General features: G+C 37.6%; 1 protein-coding gene across 3 annotated transcripts; it reads right to left on the bottom strand.

Moving 5' to 3' along the window:
* Positions 1-1,074: 1,074 nt before the first annotated feature.
* Positions 1,075-14,827, bottom strand: LOC107575257 (aminoacylase-1A-like). 3 transcript variants are annotated; one of them, XM_016261669.1, is made up of 15 exons: positions 14,718-14,827; positions 13,316-13,459; positions 11,639-11,703; positions 11,449-11,553; positions 11,269-11,363; positions 10,294-10,370; positions 7,978-8,067; positions 7,614-7,670; positions 6,973-7,046; positions 5,679-5,728; positions 5,448-5,592; positions 5,231-5,299; positions 2,407-2,486; positions 2,253-2,313; positions 1,075-1,932 (listed from the first exon to the last, which is right to left on the bottom strand). In XM_016261669.1, the coding sequence occupies exons 2-15, from the start codon at positions 13,443-13,445 to the stop codon at positions 1,768-1,770; spliced, it is 1,263 nt and encodes a 420-aa protein (XP_016117155.1). In that variant the 5' UTR covers positions 13,446-13,459; positions 14,718-14,827; the 3' UTR covers positions 1,075-1,767. The 3 variants fall into 3 exon arrangements, with proteins under 3 accessions (XP_016117155.1, XP_016117157.1, XP_016117156.1); XM_016261671.1 differs by having other exon boundaries at positions 13,316-13,464; positions 14,723-14,827; XM_016261670.1 differs by lacking the exon at positions 14,718-14,827 and adding an exon at positions 14,604-14,711.
* Positions 14,828-14,981: the final 154 nt, after the last annotated feature.

The raw sequence follows: 14,981 nt of genomic DNA, 5'->3' as shown, positions 1-14,981 counted from the left end.
CCCCCCCACCCCCCCCCACATTCAAGCGTTTCTGAGCAATTTAGTTGAATCGTTAAGCCATGGTTGCAGTTTAGTAACGATACATTTGGGTTTTAAAGGAGCAGTAAGATTAGACAAACATTTCTGATTGAAACAATTAAAAAGCCTGTTCCTGCATAGGAGGAGACATGTCAGGCAATAATAGGTCAGTTATAGCATAAAAGGCAGAACATCTCTCACATGACTGAGTGGAGAGATAATGATTCAAATGAATCGCTGAAGATATAGTAACAACTAGGGTGGGCTCACCAGCGGCTCGCTGGTGGCAGTGGGCCTCATCCCCATAACGCCACAACTGATGTTCCTCTGAGCCCTCTAAACAAGCAGCAGCAAGTCAGTTTCAGCGCATGCAGTCAGACTCAGAGAAGCAGCCTCAGCATAGGCCAGTCCCAGACAGTGCTCGTGAGGGTCCGCTGGCCATCAGATGCTGTAAAGTAGTTGTAGTATCCTCTGGTGTGCCTTTGACAGTGGAGAAGATTCTGAGACAATTGTTGCACTCGCTGCATTTATACTGCCCACAGGCTTGTCAGTATTTGCATAGATTAGCGACAATTGGCCAGTTTACTGAACTGCTGTTATCCTATAAGGTTTCAGGATTTCGGAGAAGGGGAGGCGTTCCCACAGCGATGCTTCGCAATGTTGAGTGATCGCTTGAAAGGGAACCACATGCTCTGCTGCAGGAGCTCAGAATGGACAAATTGGTGGGTTTCAATTTGTTTTAACGTGTGTTTGTTCACACAAAGCTGTCCTATAACCCATGATGAGTTATATTACTATATTATTGTTCTTGGAACTTTTGAAAACAGACAGATAAAACACTTTGTTCTTGTTAATGTCACTCTAAAATACTGGAAATGTTTAGTTAAATGTGTTGAGGCTGTTTGTTTACAATAAGCAAAGTCAAGCTGTTTTTTTGTTTTGTTTTTTAACTATGAATAGTGTAAAAAAAAAATTTTGTTTCCTAGTTTATCTATCACTATCTATGGAAAGTGGTGAAAAATACACATCCCCTTAAATTTAACCTTTAAAGCCATATTTTTTTATTATTTGAAGTCAGTCTCCATGTAATAAAAATAATAATACTAATCACTTCAGATAGCTTTGATATATGCTACCTATTAACTTTTTAATCAGGAGGGCAAAGTAGCACCAGTCTACCACATTTTGACTTTGACGTGTCCAAAAAAAAAGGTTTGAGGTAACTTCAAAAATCAGAAAACATGAAATCATGAAATGTGACTCATTCTAATTGTAGTTACTGTGCAATATAAGTCTCATAGTAATCAATGAACCATACGCATTTTCAGTGTATATATAACTACGTTTGCATCAAAATCATTTGTATTAAAAAATATAATACATCTATGGCAAGCACAGCTATACAGTTTCAGTCTCTGAAATCATTTTCTTTTTTTTCATATATGAGACAAACTGCCTAATTTAAGTGTGTTAAATTTACACTTTATGAATTAAAACAACAGTTCATATCAGCTCCTAATTGTGGATATCAGCTAACAAATAAGACTTAAAAGCATTTCTAAGATGTTATTGAAAGAAAGCAGCTCCTGAGTTAAAGCAAGCATAACGGTGACCTTCATTATATGGGATCAGCCCATTCTTTGGTGTTATGGCAGATACATTTGTGCGGAAATCAGCACCTTTACTCAGAACCGCGAGGAGCAGAAGCAGCTGTGAGAGACTGAAGCAGGAGAGGAGGAGTGAGATCCTCTACTCTTCTCCGCTCAGAGGCGGCACACTGGCCAGAGCCGGGACCAGACGCTCGTACACCTGGATGCCCCGCAGGAACACCTGCTCATTCAGATACTCGTTATGATCGTGAAGCAGGATGGGAGTGAGATTCATCGGAGAGAAGCCAATGGCAGGAAGACCCTCCTACAAAAACACAATTCACAATATTATTAATAGGAACTCCCCTACGGAGGGATATAACATACAAAATTAATGAAATACACTAGTTTAGGGTCAGTATGATTTTAAATATCTATACAGTTAAAATGTTTCTTGAGCAGCAAATCAGCATATTAAGAACGATTTCTGAAGGATCATGTGACACTGAAGACTGGAGTAATGATGCTGAGTAAATTCAGCTTTGAAATCAAAGGAATAAATGACATCTTCAGGTATATTTTAGATTTTCTTTAGACGATGTGTCAGGTTGTTTGTGTCTGCAGACAGAAGTGAAATCGACTTACTTCCCTGATGAAGCGGCTGTCTGTGGCAGCAGGGAAGATTTCCTTTTGAAGAGTCACGTTCCTGTCATGAAACGCATAGAGTCACGTGTCTGCACGTGTTCAACTAAAACTAGAGGCTCACAAAACTTTAGAACAAACTACTTTTTCCCCTCACATGGCTTTGCAGGTGGAGCTAAATGCGTGCCACCAGGGGTCGCTCTCCTCTGTAGACGTGAAATTCTGGTCCATGTGTTTCTGAAGAGCAGAAAAAGGCAACAGATTTAAAGGGGTCCTATTATGCTCTTTTACAAAGTCTTGATATTGTTTTGGGGGTGTACTAGAACAGGCTCTCATACTAGGTTGTTCGAAAATCACATTATTTTTCACATATTTTACATTATTACAACACCTCTCTCCACAGTCTGGCATGAACGGCTCAAATAGTTCCTGTATCAAATGAAGGCCCGCTTTCTGAAATACGAAATGTGCTGTGTTAGCTGGGCCAGTGTGTGCTGTGACTGGTTAGCTGGGCCAGTGTGTGCTGTGACTGGTTAGCTGGGCCAGTGTGTGCCGTGACTGGTTAGCTGGGCCAGTGTGTCCCGGAAAATATGCGTCGTAGTCCAAACGAGTCGTTCGTTGTAGTTTTTGAAAAGTGATTTCTGTTAAATAAAATATCTCCTTTTGAAGTGGACTTTGAGCTTTGTAACTTTGCAGATCTTTTTTATGCTCAAACAGCAACATTACAGACTAACTAAAGTTGAAAAAGTGAAAAAGCATAATAGGACCCCTTTAAACCCAAATCATTTGAGTCTCTTGAGCTTGTACACACACAGTTTAGTAATTTACAGGAAGACTGACTCCCGCATTTACCACAACTATGCAATGTGTACGGAAACAAACTGAGCAACTAGTTTTTAATGTTATATTTAAAAGCGTATCGGAGTTGTGTCTTTATGTGGGGTGCAAGAAATCACAGGGAAGGTTTTGACTCAGTAGTGTTGCCAGATCTTGCTGTTGGGACTGTATTGGACAGGTGATGAGCAGTGCCTGGTTTTTTCACCAAGGCTCTTCTCCCCCGATAGCTCAGTTTAGCCAAACGTCTTCCATTTAAGGATTATGGAGGCCACTGTGCTCTTAGGAACCTTAAGTGCAGCAGAAATGTTTTTGTAACCTTGGTCAGATCTGTGCCTTGCCACAATTCTGTCTCTGAGCTCTTCAGGCAGTTCCTTTGACCTCATGATTCTCATTTGCTCTGACATGCACTGTGAGCTGTAAGGTCTTAAATAGACAGGTGTGTGGCTTTCCTAATCAAGTCCAATCAGTATAATCAAACACAGCTGAACTCAAATGAAGGTGTAGAACCATCTCAAGGATGATCAGAAGAAATGGACAGCACCTGAGATAAATATATGAGTGTCACAGCAAAGGGTCTGAATACTTAGGACCATGTGATATTTCAGTTTTTCTTTTTTAATAAATCTGCAAAACTGTCAACAATTCTGTGTTTTTCTGTCAATATGGGGTGCTGTGTGTACATTAATGAGGAAAAAATATTAACAAATGATTTTAGCAAATGGCTGCAATATAACAGAGTGAAAAATTTAAGGGGGTCTGAATACTTTCCGTACCCACTGTATATATATATATATATATTGCAACCTTCACCTGCCTACTTTATTAACTGGGTCACTTTAGGAGCTGAGCCCAAACAACAAACCCAAAGACGCTTAATAAGCATTGCTTATAATAAGTGGACATGGCAACCGTTCAAGAGCGCATGCTTCCGAATATAAACAAAACACGATGACTCTGTGGTTTAGTTAAAGGGGTGATTCAGTGGTTGTTTTCTAGGCTTGATTGTGTTTATGGGGTGCAGTCTAACGTGTTAATGCTTCGTTTTTCAAAAAACACAATTTTTTCACATAATTTACCTTTATTCCACACCACTCTGTCCCTTCTGTGAACAACGTGCTGATCAATTTCCTTTTTTTATGAAGCCCCTCCCTCAGAAATAGGCGATGGGCTCTGATTGGTTAGCTAGCCCAGTGTGTTGTGATTGGCTAAACCATCTCTATTGTGCTTCTTAACGTCCCGCCCCTCACCTCAGCGGCACGTTGGAACACGTTGTATTGTAAACATCGGCATCGTTAATATCGCTTATCAGTTTGAGCCCGATTGAGAAGCAGAGGATATTATTGAAGAGGATCGTGCAGAACCTGTGCAAGCACGGCTTTTAATGGTAGGCCTATGTTTTTTGTTTGTTGTTGTCTCATACTTTTAGATACGCTGTTATTTGTAAATGTTAGCTTTTAATATACAGTTTTATCAAGATTAAAGCTTTAATACAGCTTTCAATAAATTTTGAATCTTGTGAATCCATTAGAATCATTAGAAGACAGACAGCAATTCCTATATGAACAGATTTTTACGTACACCTCTAGTTTTCTCTTCCTCTTCTCTAAAACAGCGCAGCATGGCCTCGCCCCCTTTGCTCCCTTGTCCCGAGGGCGGGGTTTATCTGGGTTTGTGATGTCACGAACCCGGGAAGTAACTTGTTGTAGTCCCTACCAGCCATTTCTGTAGGCATTAAACTGCCAGAATTTTAAAAGACGATATCTCCATTTGCATTGAACTTTCAGCTTCGTAACTTTGCAGATATTGTTTATGCTCAAACAGCAACATTACACAAAAAATTTAAATCGCAATGAACCACCCCTTTAAAATCGCCAAACATAAGTCTTTGTTCAATGTAAAATTAAAAAGGGAGACCAAATGTGCAAGATGCCACATGCAACGGTTAGCATGATGTAAATCATAGCAGTTTCGAGAGCAAGTTCTGACGATAATTTCGATAATTCACCCCCGTATTTAAATGTAGGTGTCACTCCTGAATCTCTACAGTGTGTATGTGGCCATAGTCTCCTGGCAGACACATGAAATTACCAGATGTGAGATCAGGCCAGATGGAATTGTGTTTGGTGTGTAAAAATAAATCTGACCTGTGCAAAATCATATGTCACGTCCTCACCAGCTTCTTTACACCAGGCTTTTATCTTCTCTTCAAACTCCTGTACAGTGAACAGAATCGGTAGTGACACATGGCGAAAGAATCAGTTCAAAGCCAAATAATTTAATGAAAATAAAAAGAGACTTGCAAAGGGAGGGGGGTGTAACTGAACTCGTGTTCGGATACCATGTAATGGTCCAGATACACACCTGCAGGTTAACGGTGGGTGGGATTCTCAAGTCAAAGCTGACATCCATTTCCGCTGGAATCACGTTGTAAGCCACACCCCCTTTCACCATGGTCATGTTAACAGTGGTGACATCACCCAGAGTAAAACACTCATTGGTGTTCAGCCTGGAAATCACACACAGGTGTAGTTTAACGTTTAACAGATCTCCTTTAACCAGATGTTCAGAACACAGATTGAGAATGAAGCTCACCGGTGTTTCTCTTTCTCTCTGAACTCCAGGAAGGAGTTTATAACTCGCCGCTGTGGACACAACACAGACAGATGCATCAGAAACAGGATAAAAATAGACTTCATGATTTTAAGTTAAAATGCATATAAGTTACTTGCAATTTAATATAAACAACCTTTTGCCTTAATTTGTTCATTTTAAATATTGCTGTTTTTTTTAATAGTACACACATTTAATGTAGTTTGTCAATTAATAGGAGAATAAAAATGAAAACTGCATGTACAACTATTATACATTTTGAAAGAGTTTTGTTTCGAATAGTTCAACGTCTGTATGCTGTGCACTCACAAATAAGAGAAGATATTACTTAATTTACAAGAATCTCACAAGATCCTTCAGAAATCATTCTGATATGCTGATTTGCTGTTCAAGAAACATTTCTGGGGGCGGATTCACCAACATCATCTTAAGAAATAAGTTAAGAATATTCTTAAGATAAATTCCACGAAGTTCGTAAGAATGTTTTTAAGAGCAAATCTTGAAAAATTAAAAAGGTTTCCTAAGAACATCTTAATTTTTTTCTTAAGAAGAATAAATGGCTGAAGACGCACTAATATTTGTACGATAATTTTGACCTCTGTACAATGTACAATAATAAAATCCCATATTGTACGATAATTTCAGAATTTCGTGACGCCTCAATTGATGGCAGTTGTAAGCATATGGCTTCTATACTCATACACGAAATTGGCACATCCAGTGTAGACAGCGTGATTATAATGGGTTCTACAGTATTTTGCTCACGTCCGGTGTAGACATGGTGTATAAATAAATAAATCATTCTTACTATTTGGGATTTAAGACAAGTCTGGGGCTATCCTAACTTTACGAAGTTATTTAGGATGATTTTTAAGAAGCTTCTTTTCAAGAATTTGAAATCGTCTTAAGATTTGTCTTATGAGCAATCTTAAGAAAAAAGATAAGAACATTCTTAAGAAGATTTTTTTGGGAATATAAAAAACTGAATTTTTTTCTTAAGTTGAAAAATAAGAAGAAAATGGCAGTTAAGAAGACTTTTTCTTGAGAATGTTTCATGAATCCGGCCCCTGATTATTAGCAATGTTGAGAACAGTTGCACCGCCGGATATTTCGAATATTTCGAACTTCAGAATTCTATGTTGAAGTTAAAAAAATAGCATTTATTTGAAAAAGAAATCTTTTGCACCATTATGAATGTTTTTATTTTTGATCAAATTAATTTGTCCATGCAGGAAAAAAAAAAAGTTTGGCCACATTACATTCTGAACACACTCACTAGTTTCTCTGCTGCTGTGTTCTCCACAAACCTGGAACCATGACCTGGACTTCCTGGACAGCGGACTGTGATCCCTGCAGGACAGAGCACATGTTTGTTAACACACACACACACACACTCAGGTTTGTTTTTATGGTTTATGAGGACTCTCCATAGGCGTAATGGTTTTTATACTGTACAAACCGTATTTTCTATTGCCCTACACCAACCCTACCCCTAAACCTACCCCTCACAGGAAACTTTCTGCATTTTTAGATTTTCAAAAAAACTCATTTTGAATTATTTATAAGCCTTTTGAATTACGGGGACACTGAAAATGTCCTCATAAATCACCTTCTCGTTGTAATACCTATGTCATACCCATGTTATTATACAAATTTGTGTCCTCAAACCACATAAACATACACACACACACACACACAGAGTTTGACACTATGTAACGGTCACACATGAAGGCGTTAATGTTTAATCAACTGTACAAAGGTGTATATTAGGGTTTTTTTCTCTTACGGCTAAAACAATACACAACCGTTCAGAAGCGTCCTCTAACCACATAAACACACACACACACACACACACACACACACACACACACACACACACACAGAGTAAATGTGGCTACTGGCAAATGTGATACTCACACCAGGGGTTCCTTTCTCCATAGAAGACAGTATAGGCATTGGTTGGGTTTGCCAAACCTGTAAACAAATAAAACAGCCAAAAACTCTCTTTAATATTAGTGCATACATGTTTTAGTTTAAAAACGGAATTGTATGAAGATTGAATGGTACTGTATTGTATGTGAATGCTGCAATGTTTCACGGATGAGCTTGAGTATAGGGGAGCGCAGTTTGTGTCTTTCTGTTCAGAGTGGTGCTAAAACAGTTTAACCGTTTAATGAATTCACCCCTCACTCTGTTAAAATCAAGTCTGCAATTCTGAGAAAACCTGAGAATACTAAAGCAACTACAACAACTAGAAGACTGAATCTGCCGGTTTGTTTACCTTCATCAAGGGCAAAACCAATGTTCAGCTTTTGAAATTCAGGGTGCTTCACAAATGTCTCCATTCCTTTGTGACCACCAACCTCCTCATCTGTCAAAAACATTAAAAACACCATAAATTTGTAGGCAAAGTGGCTAATATTGCAGAACTGGTCATAACGGATACAAAAGCACCAATGGATCTTTGTTACTCAATGTTTAATTAGCTACAAATGAAAATGAGGATGTGAGGGACAGACATAGTGTCTAGAGATAAGTTGTGTTATTGTCTTGGTGTCAGTGAGCCAGTGAAAAACTGGTATTACATACATACTATATACTTAAAATTCTAGTATACAAAAAATACTCAGGAAAACATGTTTGTGAAAATTAGACATTGCATAAAACCAATGTGAAACGCCATTCAAAATCACATTTTACTTCCAGAAATGTTTTTAAATGTTGTGCAATAATACGGAAAACTTGTATTAAAGTTAACTACAATTCAGGGTCAATTTTTACCACCTTATTTTTTAACACAGAAGTAAGCTGTTTTCTGTGAATGTGCGAGACATACGGTTCATTAGTCACTGTAGTGAAATAACGAGAAGAATAACAAAGTGCAGTAAACAGTAAAACTGTTTGCACTACAAACCAGTGTGTTTATAATTTAGACAATACATTAAAATAATATGGTAAGAAACACCAGTGTGTAATATCAAGCAGCAAAATGAGCTGTTTTATACAGCTAAAAATAGCTGGAAGTGGATGAGACCAGAAACCCCACATTAAATTTACAAATAGCTACATCCATTCAACCAAAAATAAGGTAGATAAAAAAATTGATCTGGCTAAAATGAAACTGGTTAAATTTCCATTGACAGTATACATAAGTATTCATTTACAAATGATTATCACAAATTTGTTCTGCTTGTGTTCATGAAACGAATTGAATTCAATGCAATAATCAGTTCTACAATCAATTTACGGAGAAATTTGTTCCCATTGTATTTCATGAATCTAGTCACATATTTTCACTTGACTAGAATTCTTGTAGACTTTTTATTTATGTTTTCAATTAAATATGCCGTAATCCAGAAATAAAGGTGAAATCACATAACCATGTTTGACAAATTTTCACAAATGGTGAAATCTAGTAATTTTAATAGAAATCCACATGATCAGGAGTTTTGTGTGAGGACGAAATATCCTCACACATATTTTGCATGTTTCAATTTTACTGACATAATGCTGCTTGGTTTGAAACTATTGAAAACAGTAAATGGATGATTTTCACCTGCAAACTATTGAAACCAAAATTGTCTTGATCTATTGACATATAAGAGGTCATTGTGCTATAAAAACATCCAGTAAGTTTCACAACTCAAAACTTCATTGGTAGTATGAAACAGATATTGAAGCCAGGCCAAAACGACAGCTTGTGGAATGTTCTAATCTATGATGTAATAGTGTGGATAAGCACCGCCTCCACAGAAGAAGATCAACACCTGCTTCTACATCGCTACCACTTCAGCCCCGCCCACTGATTCTAAATCACTGCCTGTTTAGTCCCGCCCACTGATTCACACATGTAGCCTAGTGTTTACGAGAGACAAACATGCAGGTCTACACAGAAACCAAATGATAAAGATGCTCTGAAGACAACAAGATGCTGTGCAGTGCCAAGCTGTGGAAAAACACAGTCTTTGCATTGCCTTCCTTCTGATCCCAACATTACGAAAGAGTGGATGAACTTTATTTTTAATGAAGATCCAGACGGCGTCAGTGAGAACTCTTGTCTTTTGTTCACTTTATTTTACCACGGATTCATTTACAAACAAGGCACAATTCGATGCAGGATTTTCAGTAAGATTTAAACTAAATTTGATGCTGTGCCGACTATATTAGATCCAACAGTAATGTCACAACACACAAGTGTGAGTAACTGTTTTCATTACATGGTCACTATTGCTTTGTCTGTTATTACAGATCGTTTGATATGTATTGAGTTATTTGTGCATTTTGAATCTAAATCACAGCAGCGTTCATCTATGAGGAATGTGCACTGTTAAACATACACAACTATTGGCCAATCATAGCAGTGGGTGTTCACTTACGAGTTTACAATCCTCCACACCTATCCAATCAGAGCATTCTGATGAGGGGAGTCAAAACAGGACAGAAAATTGTCTATTACTTCTAAATTATGATTTTTGATGTAAAAATCTTGATAACATTATAAGTGGACCTCAGAGAACAGTACAAAATAAAAAATAGAGGCAGTTCATAACCCATTTAAGGTCTGTTGCTAAAATTTTCGACTATGTTGTGAGCTGACCTGGGACAAATGTTAAATGGATAGTACGAGAAAATCTCTTCCCAGCCGCCTTCAGTCTGCGAATGGCTTCAATGTACCTGCAGAGAAACAAAACTTCAATACACAAGCAAACTCCATATCCAATTTAGATAACAAATGATTATGCTTTTCTTATGTTTGTTTGTGCCCAACCAAACCATAGCCGATGATCGAAAATATATGCCGATAATACTCCAAAAGATTTCAAGCTAATGTTCTTACTTCATCTCAAAACGTTCATGTTTTGACCACAATTTATAAAAATATAAACTTTAACTGTAACTATAGTAGTACCTCAGTATTACTATAACAACACTGGCTTACCAGGTCAAAGGTTTTAAAGGGGTCATATGATGATGCTAAAATAACAATATTTTGTGTATTTGGTGTACTGCAATGTGTTTTTATGTGGCTTAATGTAAAAAAAAAACACATTATTTTCCACATACCGTACATTATTGTTTCTCCTCTATGCTCAGCCTTTCTGAAATGCGTCGATTTGTACAAAGCTCATCGGTCTGAAAAGCGAGGTGTGTTGTGATTAGCCAGCTGTCCAGTGCGCTGTGATTGGCCGAATACCTCAAGTGTGAGACGGAAATGTCACGCCCCTTACCATATTTGGAAACACACAGCATCCTCACGACACGGCGGCGTCAGCAACAATACTACAGCGAGGATCAAAGTTACGCTGCCTTTCTTGCGTAAACATTTGTGCGGTGTTATGCAACTCTTCCCACACAGTGATGTAGATTTGTGGGGGTGCGTTTAAACGAGGCGTTTTAGGAAGGTGTGGACGAGTCTTAACTTATAATGCCTCTTCAAGTTTGAGACTTTAATCTTTGCAACTTTACAGATCTTATCAGATCTTAACAGCTTGTAACGCTCCAAAGGAAAACTTGAAATCGCGTCATATGACCCCTTTAACAATTTTTAGTTTGTTGCTGGTTTTAAACTCACTGTATCGTGACACATTTCATATCCTGAGATCCTCTGCCGTAGATGTTGCCATGCTCATCTTTAACAGCAGCAAATGGATCATGCTTCCAGTGTTCCTGAAGCAGACAGGAACACAGTTTTTAAGTGAGATCTGACCCATGCTATGTGATCTGTACAGTGACTGACGTGTTACAGCAGTACCTCATAAACCGGAACCACATCAGTGTGTGAGTTCAGCACCACAGACTTCAGCTCCGGCCGGCTGCCGACCCACGTGATGATTGCAACGACTCGACCTGGACACACCTGAGGGGCAGGTTTAAATTAACATGGATGTGATTGATGAAAAACATGATTAGAGTTAGACAGATCCAGCAGTTAATATCAATACCTCAACTTTCTTCATGGGTAAAGCCAGCTCCTCTGCGATCCGCTCCAGGAACCTTACAGCAGCATCTGACAATGAGTGATTGACAGACGCAGATTTACTTTACTGGCCCCAGACATGATAGTCAGCAACTTTGCATTTGTGACAACCAAAGGTTGCGTTTCATATAATCAATATCCCTCAGTTTCAGAGACAAAAGTTGTTTTCTATTTATATCCGTCTGTAGAATAATGTAATTGTAATGTAACTAAATAATGTAAGTGCAATCCATTATGAAAAAGACACCAGACACTGCAGTTTTGCGGTTTTTTTCACCCATATTAATGAACAATATGTCATGAATTATTCCACTGAACTAAACACTCTTTAATCCCTATTTGCATCCTTTACTCTGGGGATGTTTGCAGGAAAGACCAGATCAGGGTTGCACCAGCTATGTGCAATTTACAATATATGCACGACTAAATATTTAAAGAGTGTGTATTTACACTAACTCTGCCTACCAAAAGACGGCTGTCAATCATCAGCTCCAGTGGGGTAGGTGGTAAAGCGCTACCGCAGTCTTTTGAATGCGATCGACCCGAGTTCGAACCCACCTTTTGCTGAACTGTTTTTCCTCCCTTTTCAAATCTCATATCACATCAGAAAGGCATTTATTTTCAATAAAAAATTAAGAAAATACTCAAAAATGTGAAAATAAAGTATGTGTAGGGAGGGCTTTATTGTCCCAATAAAGTGGCATCCATTTAATAATTTGAATTAAAATGATAATTTACACTCAATACGTTATTACTGCATACTGTTTTATAATGTACTACAGTACTGAGGTGCAGATAATTGCCTTTATTTGCATTAAATGTTATAAATAGCAGAAAATCCTGCTATTTTAACATACCATCATTGCACTCTGTTTTTATTCACAATTTGTACAGTGTCCCAACTTTTTTGGAATCGGGTTTGTAGAATCTATAGCTATGTGCACTTAGTGTATTAGTAAATTGCTAAAAATACTGCTATTTTCACTTTGTGTAACTAGAATCCATTGTTAGCAACTATTGCGATTTACAGCCGCTGCCAAATATTTAAGCGTTGCATCATTAAATTTAGTAAAAACATAACTCTGAGTAAAAGCTAAATATCTGCAGCGGCTGGAATGGAGCGGTGCAGGTATGACGGCAGAACCCAGAGGACTAATTCACTGCTGGTTCCTATGGGGATTTATAATGGGGTTTTTTTCAATTTGTGAGTAAAATGAAGCCTGTGGTAAACTTAACTTGACGATACACTGAAGTTTTGTTCAACAACATGAAGTACAGTATGCCTTCAATACTCTTCTGCATTTCTGCAAAAATTGAATCTAAACTGTAACAAACAACTTAGCTTAAATTTGTATAAAAACAGTGATTAACCTACTCCTAGTTTACTGTATTAAGTAATCATCACCTCACTTGATCAAAGATCAACTAATGGACTTTGTTTGGGTGTCATTGGTAATGCATTACAACACGTTTCAGGGCAAATTAGTCTTAAAACTAGTAAACTGCCAGCGTAGGCAAAAATTCTAGACGTTGTAGGGGTTAACATGTATTCCTGTGCAAAGGTTAACCCGAGTCATAAACCTAGAAGGTGAAATTGCACTTTTATATACTGCAGGACAAGGTAAGAGGGTCTCTGAGGTACCGTAGTCAGGCTCTGGGTGGACAGTCTTCAGCCGCAGGTATTCTCTGAATAGGGACACTGAAGGGTCTTCTGTCCCGGGGCCATTCTGGACCCCTCCGCCGCCGTTTGGTCCATCTTTATCAGGCAACATACCAGCCCACTGTCCTGTGACGAGACGGTTTATTATTAACCAATACACACTCTCATACACGAATATGTGTGAATTTTAAATGTATAAAATCAAAATTGAATAAATATATATATATATATATTTTTTTTTTTTTAGAAAATAAAGCCTTTTTGAAGGGCCATTTTAAGGATTTTTTTTTTTACATTTAACATATTTTAACATTATATCATTATATTTACAAAGTACATTTTCATGAACCATAGCTCTATCAACTGTGATTCAAAAGGTGAGAAATAATACTTTCATTCAACAAAGATGCATTAAAATGACAATACATTTCTATTTATATACAGCATTTACATAATCCATAAACATTGCAACATATTTCTATTTCAAATAAATGATGTTCGTTTGAACTTTATATTCATCAAAGAATCCTGAAAACGTATTTTTAAATATATATTTTAAATAAAAAAAATACGCATTTTAAAAAATAGATGTTTAATATTATTAAATTATTTTAAATAGTCTTTGCAAATATGAATTTAAAATTCTAGTTAATATTTTTAAACATCCTCATAAAGGGGTTGGCTACATATTTACACTTAATAAAACAAAACAAAATAGCAGATCTTACAGATGACTTATTACTGGTTAGTTCTAGTTTCTAGGCTTTCTGGGGTTTGAACCCGCAACCTGACACTGGCTGGTCACATAACTTGCCTTAAAAGTTAGTATAAACTTACTTATTGTCCATTAAACGTCTGCATAAACCAGTTTACATGTTCATGTAGCAAACTTGAAAAAGTTACAACCAGTCTTAAAGAAAAAATGACTTGTAACAGCAGTCTAAGCAGTTTATGCAACCAGCCATTGGTTTTAAATATGGGTGATACATTTTATTTTTTACAATTACATAAAAACATCTAATTTCAGGGGAAAAAATACATACATAAAACTTAAAAGACTTGCCTTCTGGCTAGTTGGTCAGAACTGTCAACACAAGTAAACAAACATGCAAAACAACATGGCAGGAAAAGAGCGGGATTCTTTACAGAGTAAACATCACTGCACAACAAATACCAGCCTGTTTCAAATCAAACAAACGTCTGTGTTGATGTGTCGCGTGTTTAATAATAAATCCGTCCATCACTAATAGCAGCTGACACATTGCCTCACCTGCTTCAGCTTCAGCGCGAGCTCACTGCTGATTTGCGTCTTAATCAGTCAACAACACCGTTGCAAACACCGTGTTTCTCTGTAATGGATATCTGAAGGTAATTTATAACTCACCTTCGCTCCAGGGTCCTCGGCTGAACTCGGGTCGTTACTTATTATGCGCGATCATGCCCAAAACACCGCTCTCGCGCCGGAGGCTTGCGTCATGACGTCGCAAATCTCCGTTACGTACGTGATGTTTAGAGCGCGTGCGCGAAATGTGTGAACCGTGTTTGGTGTGCTGCAGGAATGTGTTTCTGAACTGAAATCTTTTTTCTTTATAATGTCTACATCGACTACATCTTTGTTTTCATCCTTGCTCCTTGTGTTTATATATAT

The sequence above is a fragment of the Sinocyclocheilus grahami genome, unplaced genomic scaffold (assembly GCF_001515645.1).
Source record: "Sinocyclocheilus grahami isolate Dianchi unplaced genomic scaffold, SAMN03320097.WGS_v1.1 scaffold2530.1, whole genome shotgun sequence".
In the NCBI taxonomy this organism is placed as follows: Eukaryota; Metazoa; Chordata; class Actinopteri; order Cypriniformes; family Cyprinidae; genus Sinocyclocheilus; species Sinocyclocheilus grahami.
Note: the sequence above shows the minus strand (reverse complement) of the source record. Positions and strands in the feature narration are given on the sequence as shown.

What these genes read in the sequence shown, in the direction of transcription:
- LOC107575257 (XM_016261669.1), bottom strand. Translation starts at nt 13,445, where the DNA reads ATGTTGCCTGATAAAGATGGACCAAACGGCGGCGGAGGGGTCCAGAAT. An exon ending in CACCCACCGTTAACCTGCAG is followed by an intron (nt 5,300 to 5,447) that starts GTGTGTATCTGG and finishes TTCACTGTACAG; the next exon opens with GAGTTTGAAGAGAAGATAAA. An exon ending in AGCTCCACCTGCAAAGCCAT is followed by an intron (nt 2,314 to 2,406) that starts GTGAGGGGAAAA and finishes GTTTCATGACAG; the next exon opens with GAACGTGACTCTTCAAAAGG.